This window comes from Strigops habroptila, chromosome Z (genome assembly GCF_004027225.2).
Source record: "Strigops habroptila isolate Jane chromosome Z, bStrHab1.2.pri, whole genome shotgun sequence".
NCBI lineage: Eukaryota > Metazoa > Chordata > Aves > Psittaciformes > Psittacidae > Strigops > Strigops habroptila.
In genome coordinates, this window is record NC_044302.2 from 63602330 (window position 1) to 63617093 (window position 14764).

General features: G+C 38.7%; 1 protein-coding gene across 13 annotated transcripts in view; it reads right to left on the reverse strand.

The window, feature by feature from the left end:
* Positions 1-1977: 1977 nt before the first annotated feature.
* The window catches only part of TRPM3 (transient receptor potential cation channel subfamily M member 3), a 259596-nt gene continuing 246809 nt past the window's right edge, over positions 1978-14764 (reverse strand). For 10 of the 13 annotated variants that reach the window (XM_030512603.1, XM_030512601.1, XM_030512612.1 and 7 more), the window contains one exon: positions 1978-9107. In XM_030512603.1, coding sequence (XP_030368463.1) covers positions 7658-9107 — 1450 coding nt within the window. In that variant the 3' untranslated portion in view covers positions 1978-7657. The remainder of the gene's footprint in view (positions 9108-14764) is intronic. The other 3 variants (XM_030512605.1, XM_030512604.1, XM_030512602.1) reach the window with 1 other exon arrangement.

Here is a 14764-nt window from a genome sequence, read left to right on the forward strand (position 1 = left end):
GATATTTTCAGAAGACTGATTTTTTTTTTGCTAAAGACACAATTTCAGTTACAAGATTTTCATTAGTGAATAGTGAAATGCTACACTAGTAGTTGAATTTTTTGTCATCTTTCAAATACAGATTATTTAAGATTATTAATTATTTATTTGTTATTTAATCTTTAAAAAAGATTATGTGTTAAAATTTTCAGTAATGTCCTTAGAGCCTTGGTAGATATTTTTTCCAAGCTTGTTAAGAAAATTGTCATCCTGCACATTGTAAACAAAAACCACTGGAGTATCTTGTGGGGGTAATTCTATCACCTCCACAGGCTGATTCAGTGGTGTACATGTGACTATTTAACATTTGGCTACATGTTTAAGTGAAGAAGGTGTAGCAAAATTTACAGTTTTAGAAGGTGGTAGGAGCATATCAGTCTCTCCAACCATCTGTACAGTTGTCAAACTTCTTGTTTTGAAATCCAGGCTAACCAAGACAGTTTCTCTCATAGCTATTCCTTTCCCACCTATAATTCTCTACAACAGTAGCCAGTATCATCTGCAGTGGGATGTCTGCAACTGTTCATGGGCCACTATTGTTACTTCATATAAACACACTGCAGTAACCTTCTCTCAGATAATGCTTGTCACAATTGCCTCCCAAAAATATAATCCAAATATACAGTATTTATGCCTGCAGTCAGTTGAAAATTTCAACATAATGAAATTGTGGAGTTTTATAAGCTCTTTACTGTTCCAGAAATATAATAGGATGAAATTCAAGCTTGATACGCAAAGATAGTGAGGGTTGATATAACTGTAAGTTCTTGCTGTATTCAGTCATGAGGATAATAACTGCCATGGTCAACATTAAATGGAGTTCTTTGCCATTATGCAATTATGAGATTAAAAGAGACTAAACCACTGCCCTTAAAAGCTACAAGATTGCAGATCATGGGATATTGCTTTTTTCCAGCACTTAGTAATTGGCTGAATTTAGGTGAAGTTTGTTACTGTGAAAAATCCCAGGGAGACCAGAAATACAGTGTTACCTGAAAAGAAGCATGACAACTGTCTCGCACAGATTTGTTTTTGTTTTTTCTTAAAGCTTCAAAGATCCCATAGTCTTCACTAAATAGCAGTCCCAGAGAACAGAGTAGATAAATTCTGATTAAGGAATTCAGCATTTCCTTCTCAGAAATCTGAAATAAAGAATGGCTTTCTGAACCATTCCTCTCCTGAAGTGTGACGGATCTGTGCAGAACTGTTCTGAGTATCTGAACAGTTTATTCAATTGGCTATTTGTCTCCTGTGTTTCCTTTGCATTTAGCTAAAAGACGTTATTATCACTGTGAAGGCTGATTTGTAGAGGCTGCAGATCCTGACCTTGGCTTTTTTTTTGTCAGTGCCTTTTTTTTTCAGCATTTTTGTGAGGAAATATCAGAGCTGGTTGTAGCTGCATGAAGAGAGAGACAACGACTTCTTTCTTGAGGAACGTGAGATACCAGTTCAGAGGAGGTTGTAGGTACTAGCGGATTACTTGGTGCCCTTTGTTTTTAATGAACTTCTTTAGCTCCAACAACCAGCAACGCCACCCATCTGGGCAGACTGCCATACAAAGGAGCACGCTTTGTGGAAGCAATTTAGAGAGCATCTGCAGTCAACACTTATGCTTCCCCCCTTGCTGAAATGGTAGCTACAAATAAAAGAAACTATTCCCTCCTTGTAAATGAACACACCGAGAAGTATGTCTGTCTTGGCTCAAACTGGGGTCTGATATTGGCCGAAATAAGGGACACCTCAATGACACCTGATCTCAGAGGTGGAAATTTTACAACATTCAAAATGTCTGTATGCATAGTGCAAACCCTTTGAAGCTGAACTAAAGGTAGAACTAGAGCAGTTGGAGATCCTAGAGAAAAGCAGCTGCCATTGCATTGTTGCTTTGTTGCTTTGAAAGCAAGTGACCATAAATAAATGCTCCAGTGAGAACAGATGTTTTGAACTACATCTCTTTTTTTTTATTGCAAAACAATTGTTACAGAAATTTCAGAAAGTTCTACTGCAGTAATTGCCAACTTCTGCTTTTAATTACGTATCTAAACACAGTCTAAAAGTGCATTGTGAATCCAGTAGACCTTTGGAAACGACCATTTTCCCTAGTGATATACATTTAGACAAATCATACTTGAAAAGCTTCATATTAGTAGGAATTTGTTTAAAATGACATTTTAATAATTTTTCTCCCTTTATGAATGATTGTTATACACTTACAAATGATAGCCCAAATAATAAATGATTAAATAGCTATTAGTATAGTATATTGCAAACACTGTTCCAGACAGCAGTAGCAGCATATAGACTCTCCTCATGTACAACAACTGCAGTGGTGGATATAACTTTAACACAATTTACTCTTCTGCAGGCTTAAATTTCATTTCACAGCCAATTCCTACTTCTGTCCCCTTCCCTCCCTACCAAATACTAAAATAAACAGGAGTTATCACTTCCCTGCAGCAGAAACAGCAGCAATTTCATAATCAAACATATTTTCCTAATAGCTGTTTGAAATAAGTACTGTGTGGCTCTACAAGAGATCTGAAAGCATACAGCAAAAATTAAAATATCAGAGACTGTTTCACAACCAGTCTGGCTCAATGGCTCAGTCATTAGACATCCCACTTGATGATGATTTAGGATAATCTGTGCCATGACTCAAAGTAATATAGAGTTAGAAATACAGAATAAAACCATCCTCTGACAAAAGTTAGAGTACTCCATTGAAATCAGTGGATTTTCTACGGATTTGCACCAGCATCAGTAAGACCATAATTGTAGTTGATCTCAAAGAACAGAAGCCTGTCTGATCTGTAGTGTTCAACCTGTGATTGCCCATAAAGCAGGATAACTTACTGGGGTGCAGAAACTCAGTCCCTCCACATTCAACATTATGCTTTCATGCTTTTAGGACAACATGTGGCAAGGCCAGTGAATAAAATCTAGAGGAATGAAGGGTTTTGTTAGGTAAGCAGACAGCCCCAACACTTCTACTTCTTTCTATCCAGCCTGAATTGTGCTGTTATTTGAGGTGGATGAGGGAAAATTCAAGCTAGGAAGCTTTCCCATTTCTTTTGAAGAAGGAAATCTATAGCTGGTATCTTTTTACAGAACTGAAAATGTGGGCTTTGTTGAAACAATTGTGCATATTTGTGCAAAAATGCAAATATACTATTACTTTTTAAGCAGGGGAGAGACATCACAACTACTTGAGTATTCCCAGGGAAATCCAGGAATGACCAGCTCACATCTTCCCTTCTGGTGATTATCACATCCTCTTAAGTATATAACCTGAGTAACATAACAAAACATTTATGCTTGTCTGGAAAATTTGCACATGAGTTTACCGCAAATTTTGTTTCACTGGCTCCCTCTAAGCTAATACCTTTGATAACTTCTTCTCTTAGGACAGACACTTGTTTGCTCCAACTGCAGTCATTGGACTAAGGCTGTGTGCTGCTACCAGCACTTCTTTTGAGCAGGTATTTGTGTATTTGCATTTTCCATGCACTGACAGTTCCTAAGAAACGAATCGTTTTCCTCTCATACAAAAAATATACCTAACTAAGATATTTATCCCCTGACAAAAGGCTATCCATTCCACAAAAGGTACAAATCAGGGTGTGGTTTTTTTTTTTTTTTTTAACCAAAAATCTATAAATGGAAAATGAAAGAAAAGCAACCTATGTCTGGAACCCAGAGGGATTTCCTTATGTGGATGAATGGATGTTTTGGTTTTTAATTATATTTTCAAATTATCCCCTCACTGCCATTTGTTAACTGGCACTTGTGCTAAGAACAATAATGTAGCACCTTATCTCTTCCAAAAAAAGAGAGCCAAATGTCTGAGCACTGCTGTAGGTTCACATTTTGTGTTGAGTATGTCAATTTCATAAAATGCAATTGTAATTTAAAAGTAATAAAAACATTACTTACTTTGCTAAAGATCAAACATAATGGAAATAATGTAAACATCCAAAAGCTTGAATTCATTCCTAACTGGATTCATCTTTACAGGCAGGCAATAGCAAAATGTTAAGTCTCATAGCAGTCCAAAGAAACTCATGGAACAATGCATGCATTTTCTTTGACACAAAAGAAGACTGGACTGTAAGGAAGAGAAACTACTTCAGTCATATCACACTGTTATTGTGAAAGAATAATGCACTATAATCCAATACCTAGGACAAGTGTATACCCCAACTGCAGAACAGCATCACTTCAACTGGAAACAACAGATTACTATAGGAAAATATTTATAAAATATTGTACACCGCTTTCTCAGTTGGCCAACATATGTAAACAAACAGCTAAGTTCAATTGAGATTCAAAATATTATTAAAGTTCATTTATCTTTTAATCTTTTGCATAACATGCCAGCTCATCTTTCACACTATCACAACTCACCTGTCACAGCCCACAGTGGCTCACTAGAGGTTTATACATCAGCTCATACAGACATTTAAGTGAAGCTATACAGAGAAATGTGTGAAACAAACCAAACACGCACTGTGACTAGAAATGCATATTCCATATGTAAGCTAATAATTGGATAGTGGAACTTAATGCGTGATGCAACATGTGCTATTTTATTGAATGTTACAGATTTACAAACAAGACCTCATAATGTGATATTAAAACTGTCCTGTAACGTTCACTAATATTACCACATGTCACAACTATACTGGTTTATATATGGGAGTTATGTATATATGTGTGTATGTATATATATATTTCATAAGCTATCCTTTGATACAGAATATGTCATATGGCACATGCTATAGCTACATGATGATGGATGGTAAGACTTCTACTTTACTAAATGGTCGTAATATTGGGAGTGGGAAATCTGGTCCCATTGAAGGAATGGGTGTTTTACCATGAAATTCAAAAAGGACCAGTTTGATGCAATGTGTAAAAACCAGGTGAAGACAAAATAATCTAACATCCATCATAATATATTCTATAGACACCACATTGTAGAATAAACAGGAAACACTCAGGAGCAGTAGTGTTCTGACATCTTGCAATCACACTTTTAACATCTGAATTTACATTTTATATATAATGGCAAATTTTAAGAGGTAAATAAAGTGTCCTGTTTCATTTTACCTGGAATGTGTGCTCCAGATCAATAAAGTGCTGTATCCTAAACATTTATACAGCTTCTGGGTTTGGCAAATTCCTTTACCCTGACAAATTAAGCAATGAAATCTACCCCAGAGGACAGCCCTAAACCTTGAACTAATTCACTAAGCACTGTTGAGGAATTTCTAATGAATCTGAAGTTCCTCTAGAGTCGGCCAGTATTACGGTGACAGTGGAAGAGTCCATAAACAGTTTCAGCAGACATTCGTAAAAGTAACAAAGAAAACAAAGTGAGAATATCCCCCTCTACTCACCAAGGATAGACATATTTGGAGAAGCCTTAGGAGAAGGCTGCTAGCAAAAGTTGGCACATTTGAAGCAGACTGTTAAACACAAGTTCCTTTGCCCTAGGGCGTTTTGCTATTGTTCAACAATCAGCCTGTCACAAGCATGCTTCATAATGCACAGAAAGGTTTCTGACCTTTCTCAGTGTTGTCATGTGACTGTAACGCTGCACATGGATGGCAAGGCAATTGCATAAACATGGTGTCTTGGTGGAGTTTAGCTCATTGAAAGCCTGATCAAATAGAAGAAAGCAAGGAATAGGTTGGTGCAGGAAGTATGAAACACATTGTGCTTGAAGTCCCCATGCTGCATTTCTTTATTTCCTGAACTTTCCAACGTAGTGACTCAGTAACTAAATATTTTCAGCTTCTTTGCGTCTTTTCTTGAGGCTGATGATTATTTTCATGTCTGGGTTTGTAGCCTTTCAGACTAAGCTCTCATATGGTGCTCAAAGTCTCCCAGGGTGAGCTCCCAGTGAGAAAACATCAGCCTGCATTTTCAAAGCTGCCTTAGAGATTTAGAAGATAATTCCCATTTAAATAATGGCAAGTATGTACCCCAATCACGTGTTCATTTTTAATAACAAAAAGGAGTTGGTGCTATACACATGTTGGTCTGTGTAGAGATATTTTAATTTTTAATAGCACTAGCTTCAGCTCTTTACAAGCTTAGAAGTTGTGCCTTCACAAAGGATGTGAAATTTTGATCCAGTTGCAGTTTATGCTTTTCCACCCTTTTCCTATCTTCTGCATACCCTTCCACCTGAGACCACTGTGGTATCTTCTCACGAGAAATTTGAAATTCTGGTTGACGTTATGGACCCTTGGAACGTGTATGGGGTCAATGGAATTCAGATGTCTTCAACCAAAAGGCATACCTAGATAGACTTTTGCCTCCTAAAATGTACGCAGTGTAATATGCTGCTGAATGGTGGAATCCAAGTCTCAACAGGTGGCTTTTGCTGTTTACAGACACCTACAGTTTGACTTTGGTCCTTTAACTTACCTTAAAAGCATATATACTTTTTAGTGTTATCCAAGAACATTTTCTCTTAAGCAACTTCAGTCTAACTGCATTAATCTGGACTGACACTGCTTGATAAATCTTGTATACTTGTATAAATTGAAATGTTCAATTATGGCCATGTTATCATGAAAAAGAAAAAAAAGGTGTGTATTTTTAGGAATAATGTAAGGGAATGATGCGAAAAATTGGCAGCTCAAACAGAACAAGAAGAGCCTGGTAGCAGCCTGTTGGACAAACCTCCCCAGTTATATACCTAATGAAATGGAGCAGTGAGAACCTGACAATATTACAGTGCTTTGCTCTGATGACCCTGTTCTTACTGTTCCACCACATCCCTTCATTTAGTGAGACAACATATTGATGACAAATGTGGTAAAAAAATAAATATATACTATTCCGCTTAATTACATTCATCCTGAGCTTGCTCAGCTGCACTAGAATCTAGAATGCCTGTTTTATACAGGATATCACCTGATATTTTAACATAAATCCTTCCTCCATTTAAGTTGCAGTACAAAAGGCATTTCATTTCCCTTTCTGCTCTTGAAAATACAAACTTTTTGTGGCACTAGAAGTTGATACAAAAAGAGACAAGTGAACGTTATGGTTGTTATCTTGTTCATTTTTCTTCATCTCCAGAAGTGTGGGATGCAAAGGATTTGGGAGACTTTAGCTTTGTTTGCTGCCAGTTCCTACAGAAATAAATGCTTTTCATCAGCCATCACAACGGTGAAACAGATGAAAAAGAAGTTGTGATTGAAGTTTAGAACATCTAATTTGTACATGTCTTTTGCCAGTTAATTCCTGCATCCTAAAAACTTGAATAATGATCAAAGATCTTAGGATGCCTTCTAATAAAAGGCAAATTTCTGAACCTACTAATTTATTTCTTGTGACTTCATAAAGGGGCTTGTTATTCCTGTTGTTTACTGAAAACTTTGTTCAGCTTTAATCCCTCCCTTCTTCCGTAAGTGCAAATGTCAACTGGGTCAAGATGCAGTAACTCAGTGGGCGATGCTGAGACCAACAATGTGCTCCCTTGACCAGTGGCTAATGCCAACTGGAGTTGGCACAGGGTGACATGAGTTTTTTTTAAGTTCCACTAAGAAAGATGGACTGGAGAGCAGGCGATCCTTGGACTGCCGGTGGGCTTTGTCTAGGCCTAGCTGTGCTTGCTTTCAAAGCTGCGGAAGGCTCCCATTCTTGACAGTCTCCTCATGGACAGGTTGTCCCCCCTGCTCTCTGGCCTTGAGGACTTACTCCTCTGGAAAGGGTTTCGCAGGCCTGTTGCATTTCGCTGTCTGTCAAGTTTGTCGCTGATAGAGTGGCTCTTCCGTGTGTGCTGTGCATATAACGTGTTGGACTCCTCCGCAGAGTAGCTGTTGGCCCGCTCTATTTTAGGAATTGGGATGCTGTTGGCCAGAGTTCTTGTAGCATTGCTATCTTGAGGAGATAAGGGGATCCCCTTCTTGTCTTTGGCCTCAATATCCTCATGATCAGAACTCGGGTGGCTTAGTTCAGCTTCTCTCTCTGGGTGGCAGCATCCTAAGTCCTCCACTTTGCCTCCAAGACTTCCAGGGAAACTGGCCCTCTCTGCAATGGCCTGGGGAGCACTCACACACCTTGTATCAATGCAGTCCGTGATACTTGTATACTCTGCGGTCTTGACTGGGACACCAAGGCTGCTGAAGTAGCTTCGAGACGGAGAGAACATAAAACTGTGAGATTTCACAATTGGTGTTTCCTCCAGAATAAATGGAGTTGTAGCAAGATAACGACTGCTTTTAGATCGCTCTAAAGCATGATACAGTGGAGGGTCTGAATCCCAGGGGATTTGGCAATCTGTGATTTGTGAATAGTCTGAAGAAAATGCTCTTGTTTCTATTCCAGAGGTTTCCTCATAATCAAGACTCCTGCCAGAAATTTTTTCACCAGGTGTACTGCTAATGTATGCACTGTTAGCTAAAATGGAAGAGGCTATGTGAGCCTGCAGAGCTCCATCTCCAGTACCAAGAATATTTACGGAGCTGTCGAGAGGCTCTGTGTCAGAATGCATCTCATCCATGGCAGAAACGTAGATGTCAATGCAAGATGAAGGCCTTCTGGAGTCTGGAGCAATTGACAAAGTGCTGGTAGGGGCTAAGGGAATCTTTCCTTCTTTTGCTATCGAGTGGGAACTGATAGCCCGATGCAGGCTTGGAGACCTTTCCTTAAAAATGCTTTCAAACTTTTCCAGCCCACACTTGTCCTTCATGTTTGTTGCATAGAAAGAGTGGCTTCGCATGCGGGGTGTGATCGTAGGAGATGTTGGGGACATGGATTCCTCTCCCGTGGGATCTATGCTTTCTTGAAGCTTGTAAGTATTTCCTTCCTGACTATTGAAGCTACTCTGCCTCACAATGTAGGCTGCATCAGTACAGTCAGATGAGGTCCTGGATCGTATCTTGGTTGTCTCACTTCTTTCTATGCCAGTCAGTTTTTCTAGGGCGATCACCATTCGTCCCATCATATCTTCCAGCTGAGCAAGTCTAATGTCAACAGTCTGCAGAGAGGCTTTCATGCAGTGCTCTCGCTCATTTACTTCTTCCAGTCGCATGGCCATGTTCTCTACCCTTAAAAAGGGAAGAATTAAACACGTTAATTTCTACAAAGCAGTGAAGTTCAGCTAATAGGTCACCAAAACAGACATGAACAAATAGGTCTTAAAATTCAAAGCCTTGTCTGCTACCTTATCTGCTTCAAAATCCTGCTAAAAGAGGTTAAGCAAACAAATACTGCTTGCTCAGGAAACCGCTCCAGTGGGATAAACCAAGGGTCTCTGCTGTGTAACATAAAGGGGATTTTGGGTGTGCTGATGACACCAAGCTGTGTGGTTCAGTTGATACGTTGGAGGGAAGGGATGCCATCCAGAGGGACCTTGACACGCTTGAGAGGTGGCCAATGCCAACCTCACGAAGTTCAACAAAGCCAAGTGCAAGGTCCTACACCGGGTCAGGGCAATCCCAGGAACAATAACAGGTTGTGCAGAGACGTGATTCAGAGCAGCCCTGAGGAGAAGGATTTGGGGATGTTGGCTGATGAGAAGCTCAACATGAGCCAGCTTTAGCGTGCACTCACAGCACAGAAACCAACCATATCCTGGGCTGCATCAAAAGAAGCGTAACCAGCAGGTCGAAGGACTGTAGCAATAGGACAAGGGGTAATGGGTTTAAACTTAAACGGGGAAGTTCAGGTTACACATAAGGAAGAAGTTCTTTACTGTGAAGGTGGTGAGGCACTGGAACAGGTTGCCCAAAGAAGTGGTAAATGCTCCATCCCTGGCAGTGTTCAAGGCCAGGTTGGACAGAGCCTTGGCCGACATGGTCTAGTGTGAGGTGCCCCTGCCCATGGCAGGGAGGTTGGAACTATATGATTTTAAGGTCCTTTCCAACCCTAACCATTCCATGATTCTTTGATTCTGTGATTCTATCCCAGGGACAGTGTTATTACAGAAACATTACTATGATTTGCTGCCTCTTTGCTGCCAAAACTTCTAATTAGGTTGTTATGAATGAATAACACTTAGAGCAGACACCTCATGATGTCCCAAGTTGTGCCACAGGCAGGATCACCACAGCTACTTGCAGAACTAAATGATGTAATGAAAGTGGTCAATGTGCCATAGAGGGTGGGTAACATTCCTTTTTTTTTTTCTGGTGTTTGCCCCAGGTTAAAACATAGCTAGTGCTATGTGGAGCTAAGGAGATAATTTCTTTGTTCTCTGATTAATTTTTAGCTCATATATATATACATATGAGCTCATATATATATAAAAAGTATCAGCTATTATATTGAATGTAGGTAATATCAAGTAAAGTATGCATAAAATCTGCAGAGAGGAAGTTCTGATCCAACCACAGACATCCTACATAGGGTACACACGCCAAGATTGCTCCATTAGTGTGACTGCGCTTTGGGTAGTCTGTTAATAGGTTAGGGATTGACATGATGGCTTTTAAAGTTATTTATTAGCTACCTATTCTAACATATAAAGATTAAAGTATTAATAGGTAATAATTTAATGTGTGACCCTAATTTAAACTTCAGTATACTTGATTTACACTATTGGGCTGTCTCATTTTAAAATTATTTTTGACTTTAAGGTGAATTGTGTACTAATTCATACTGGTGGCTTTCAACCATTTAAATTTTCTGGTTTCTAAAACATCTCTACTAAAGGCTTATATGGGGTTCCCTAATTTTATACAGTGAAATTGTCTTTAACACATATGAAATTTCTTCTCATAATTATTTTCTCTGATTGTAATTCCTACGGCAGACCTCCATTATGTGCCAAAATAGTATTAAAAGCAACACATTTACATAGTTATCTTTGTGTGATTTTTAAGGTTACAATTCTGGTTTTCCCTTTCCTGTCGACACTGAAAAATGAACAGAGAAATGACAAATACCAAATGGCAGGATTTCCACACTTTTCTGTTCACAAGTCTCTTATTCTCTGCCTGTTTGTAAAATTCATACTCAAATATTAATAGGCACCCTGTCAATCACAGCCAGGGTTTCTGATGAGATAAGTATCATCTTCTACTACAGCTAGTTGAATTTCCACAAGGGCAACTGACCTGGATCTGGCAACCCCATAAACACTCTTTCTTGCCCAGAAGGAAACTAGATTTTAGCAATGAATGAGTATTGGGCAGCATTAATGCCTTGTTAATTAATGCACAGATATTCAGCTGGTGAAACGCTAAGGTCTGACTACCTCTGGTGATGAGCAACAGCAACCTGCCTGTGCAAGAAAGGATAGGGAGGAGTGTGACACCACTCCCTACAGCAAGTCTCACATTCCTGTAAAATATGGGCTTTTTCTGTTGAAGATCATGAGTTTTGAAAGCACAAGCATAGCAAATCCAGTGCAAAAAAGTAACTGTATTACTGTCATCAGGCTTCAATAGAAGAATGATCAAGTAATTACAGCTAAGAAATAAACTGGTAGTTTCAAAGAATCTCATTTTACTCATCATGGCAGGGGGGTTGGAACTAGATGATCTTAAGGTCTTTTCCAACCCTAACTATTCTATGATTCTATGATTCTATGATCTTACTGTTATTTAGGCACCAGTCTACCTCTAGTTCTGTCAACTTCTCCAACAAAACAGATTAATGTTATTGCAAGCACAGGATATAATTCCATAGTTTATATATGGAAAGCAGTTGAATTTTCCCTCATGTTATTAGTTATCTGAGCTGCTATTTTATTAAAAACAATTATAATTTTGAAATATATAACAGCTAGTAACTGAGTGCCTCATCACACATTCATATTCTGTAACAACTGTTCCAAGGTGATGAAGAGATGCAACATCACAGTTTTAGGGCTGTCAGTCATATGGAACAATTTGAGAAACCTCCTGGATTTTACTTGAGAATGCTCAGATTATGACCAAAAAGAAACATTTGCCCAGCAAAAGCTACCCAAGAACTGGAATGAATTTATAACATTCTGTGAAGGTAACTAGCTAACTGAATGGTCTTTCTTTTTCTATTTTTTTTTTTTTTTTTTTTCCTTTGCTTTGCTTTGGGAGGTGTATGCAAGTGAAATAATTCTTAATACAAACATAGCCAGCTGAATCATTGCACTTGGTTGCATATTTGGTATCTGGAATATGAGTACAACTATCCATAGTGAGGTAAGTTTTGCATCCTGCATTCACATGAGGGCTGTACAATGCTACTGAATGCAACCAATGCATCCCAAGAAGAACTTAGAGTCATACCTTGCAGGTACACATTCATGTATTTGTGCTGCCTTCCCCAAACATGATCTATTAGCTACTGACAGAGGCATAGAGTGTAAAACTGGTGGTATTGCTGGCCAAGATGAAAAGAGACTTCTGAGTTACATAGTCTGTTGGTTGCTATGGAATTAATCACAGATGTGAGTGCATTGATAGTTGTGTGAAATTTATGTAGAAACTCAACAAGGTAAGGATTCAGAAACCAGAGGTACCCAGAAATGTGCATAGATAACTGAAAAGTACGTACACGTATTTACAGTAGATGGCACCTGACTGTAATTTTACTCACAAAGAGAAAGCCTGAGTGATGATGATCTCCAAAACCAAAGCTATTAGCTGAATTTAGTTATGTATTGTTATATATATCGCATATGGCCACTCCCAGACCTTTTAACTAATATTTATTCTTTTAACTAGTGATATTTTATATTACTTTAATGTTCAGTTCAATCATGCATCACACAGAACAGCACCATGCTCTGGGAGTAATCCTACTACAAACGTAATAAAATCACATCAGCCAAACACTGTGGACATAAAAGGATATGTTCTGGAGAAATACAGTCATAATCTGGTCCTTAAAATGTTCTAATAAGCAAAATTTTCTATTTTCCCATATTTTTTTATTATCTTGCACTCAGTGAATAGACAGCTAGAGCTGTATTTCCTTCAGCAACAGTTTTGAAATACAACCCTATTTCAAAATAAGAATGACCACGTTTTGCTTTGCGTTTTTTGCCGCATGTGTATTGGAGACAGTATAAACCTTTTGGTAAATCTCACAATATCCATGTATGATGTCTCCACTGCACCTGTGCTTTTCCTTACAGCAATATTTATCCCACGTATGAGAAGGTCCAAGCCATCCTAACAGATGGGAATGAGAACAGAAAAAGAGGAGGCTACATGTAAAATGTGCATTAAATGTATTCTGAAGCTCAAAAATTTCTAATAGTGAAACAAGCCTAGATTATCTGAAGACAATATTCAGTAACCAGGAAACAAATAAAAGGTCATAACTGGGAAGCTGGCAAAGATTTTATATTACTTTTGATGAGCCTTTTTAATTATGGTTTGGGAGATGATAGCTTTTGCTTGCATTCATTTTGGTTATATTTATTTTTAACTTTCGCAGGTCAGGTCATCAATAATGTAACTGAAATAATGATTTAATTGGAGTAAGTCACTCTTTTCAGCAGTAGACCAATTAATTGAACGCTAGTTCACAAGTATCTTTTGTGAACCTGTGTCTATTTTTAAGGTATCATTTGTACTTCAAAATCCTTTTCAGCTGCTGCAAAGACTGTAGACAATGAAAGTCACTTACGGAGGTATCCACCCTGCTTGTTATAAGTCACTGTACAATGGTTTGATTTAAAGAAACTGCTGACAGCAGTTCTGAAGCCTGTAACAGGCCATTGGTACTTTGCCTGACATCTTTTGGTAAAGAATTGCTGATGCAAGTGGCCAGCCAATTTTCCCAGGTGCAGTGGTTTCTGCAGGCTAAGGACATTGGGTTGTCCTGGCTGCTTTCCCATGTGGAGCCTAAGACCACTTAACTCTTTGTGACCACGGAGAGACACCGCTGGATTCACAGACCCTTCCTGCTGTTACTCTGCACATGTGGCCAGGCCTAGCAGGCTCAGTAATGGCCCTTTTACCAACCCAAATCTATTTCTGTGCACTTCAGTGTGCCATCTCTAAGCTCAAGATAATAATTATGCCTTCATTCACATAGATGCTGTTAGTGTAATTACACTGCAAACTATAAAGTGTTAGGGTGCTGTAGTAATGAACACCATATAGTACCAAAGTTGACATAATAACATCTACTCCAGCCAGCTTAGCTGCATTTTAAATACTGTTAGGATGTGATTCTGCTCCCTTTGGAATCAACAAGAGGTTTTGTATTAGGTTTGAAAGAGTCAAGACCTGTCCATGTAGAAAAAATACCTTCTGAAGAGACTGTTTTAGTGGCTTCATGCCAGATCAGCAAAAATAATGCAGTCTTTTTTGATCAAATTACACATGCCTCTGTGCTGGTCAAAATATGCCACTGAAAGCTTCACAGTGATTAGAAAGGAAGGCTCTCCAGGAAAAGTTGTGATTCTTCTGCTTCAATGAAGTGAATTTGTCCAATTTTGTTTTCCTCATGGGTCTCCAGGAGATTCACCAAGATTTGCCTAACCTTATAAATGCAATTAGGGAAACACCTAGAGCTTTGTACTGCTTTGTATTTTTCTGCTTAGTCAATCACTTCATCCGATGTGTATGACTAACCTGCAACTACTTCCATGTGCTTATGAGAGATCTTAGTGAGCTACTCCACCAAGTTACTACCTGGAGTCAGGGGAAAGCCAAACATCAAGTGTCATTTCATGCTTTTAACTTCTGAATGTGAAAGGATCACGTAAAAGAGAGATTCTGTATGGTGACACCAAATCTGGACACCTCTGTGTTGTTCTTTTTTA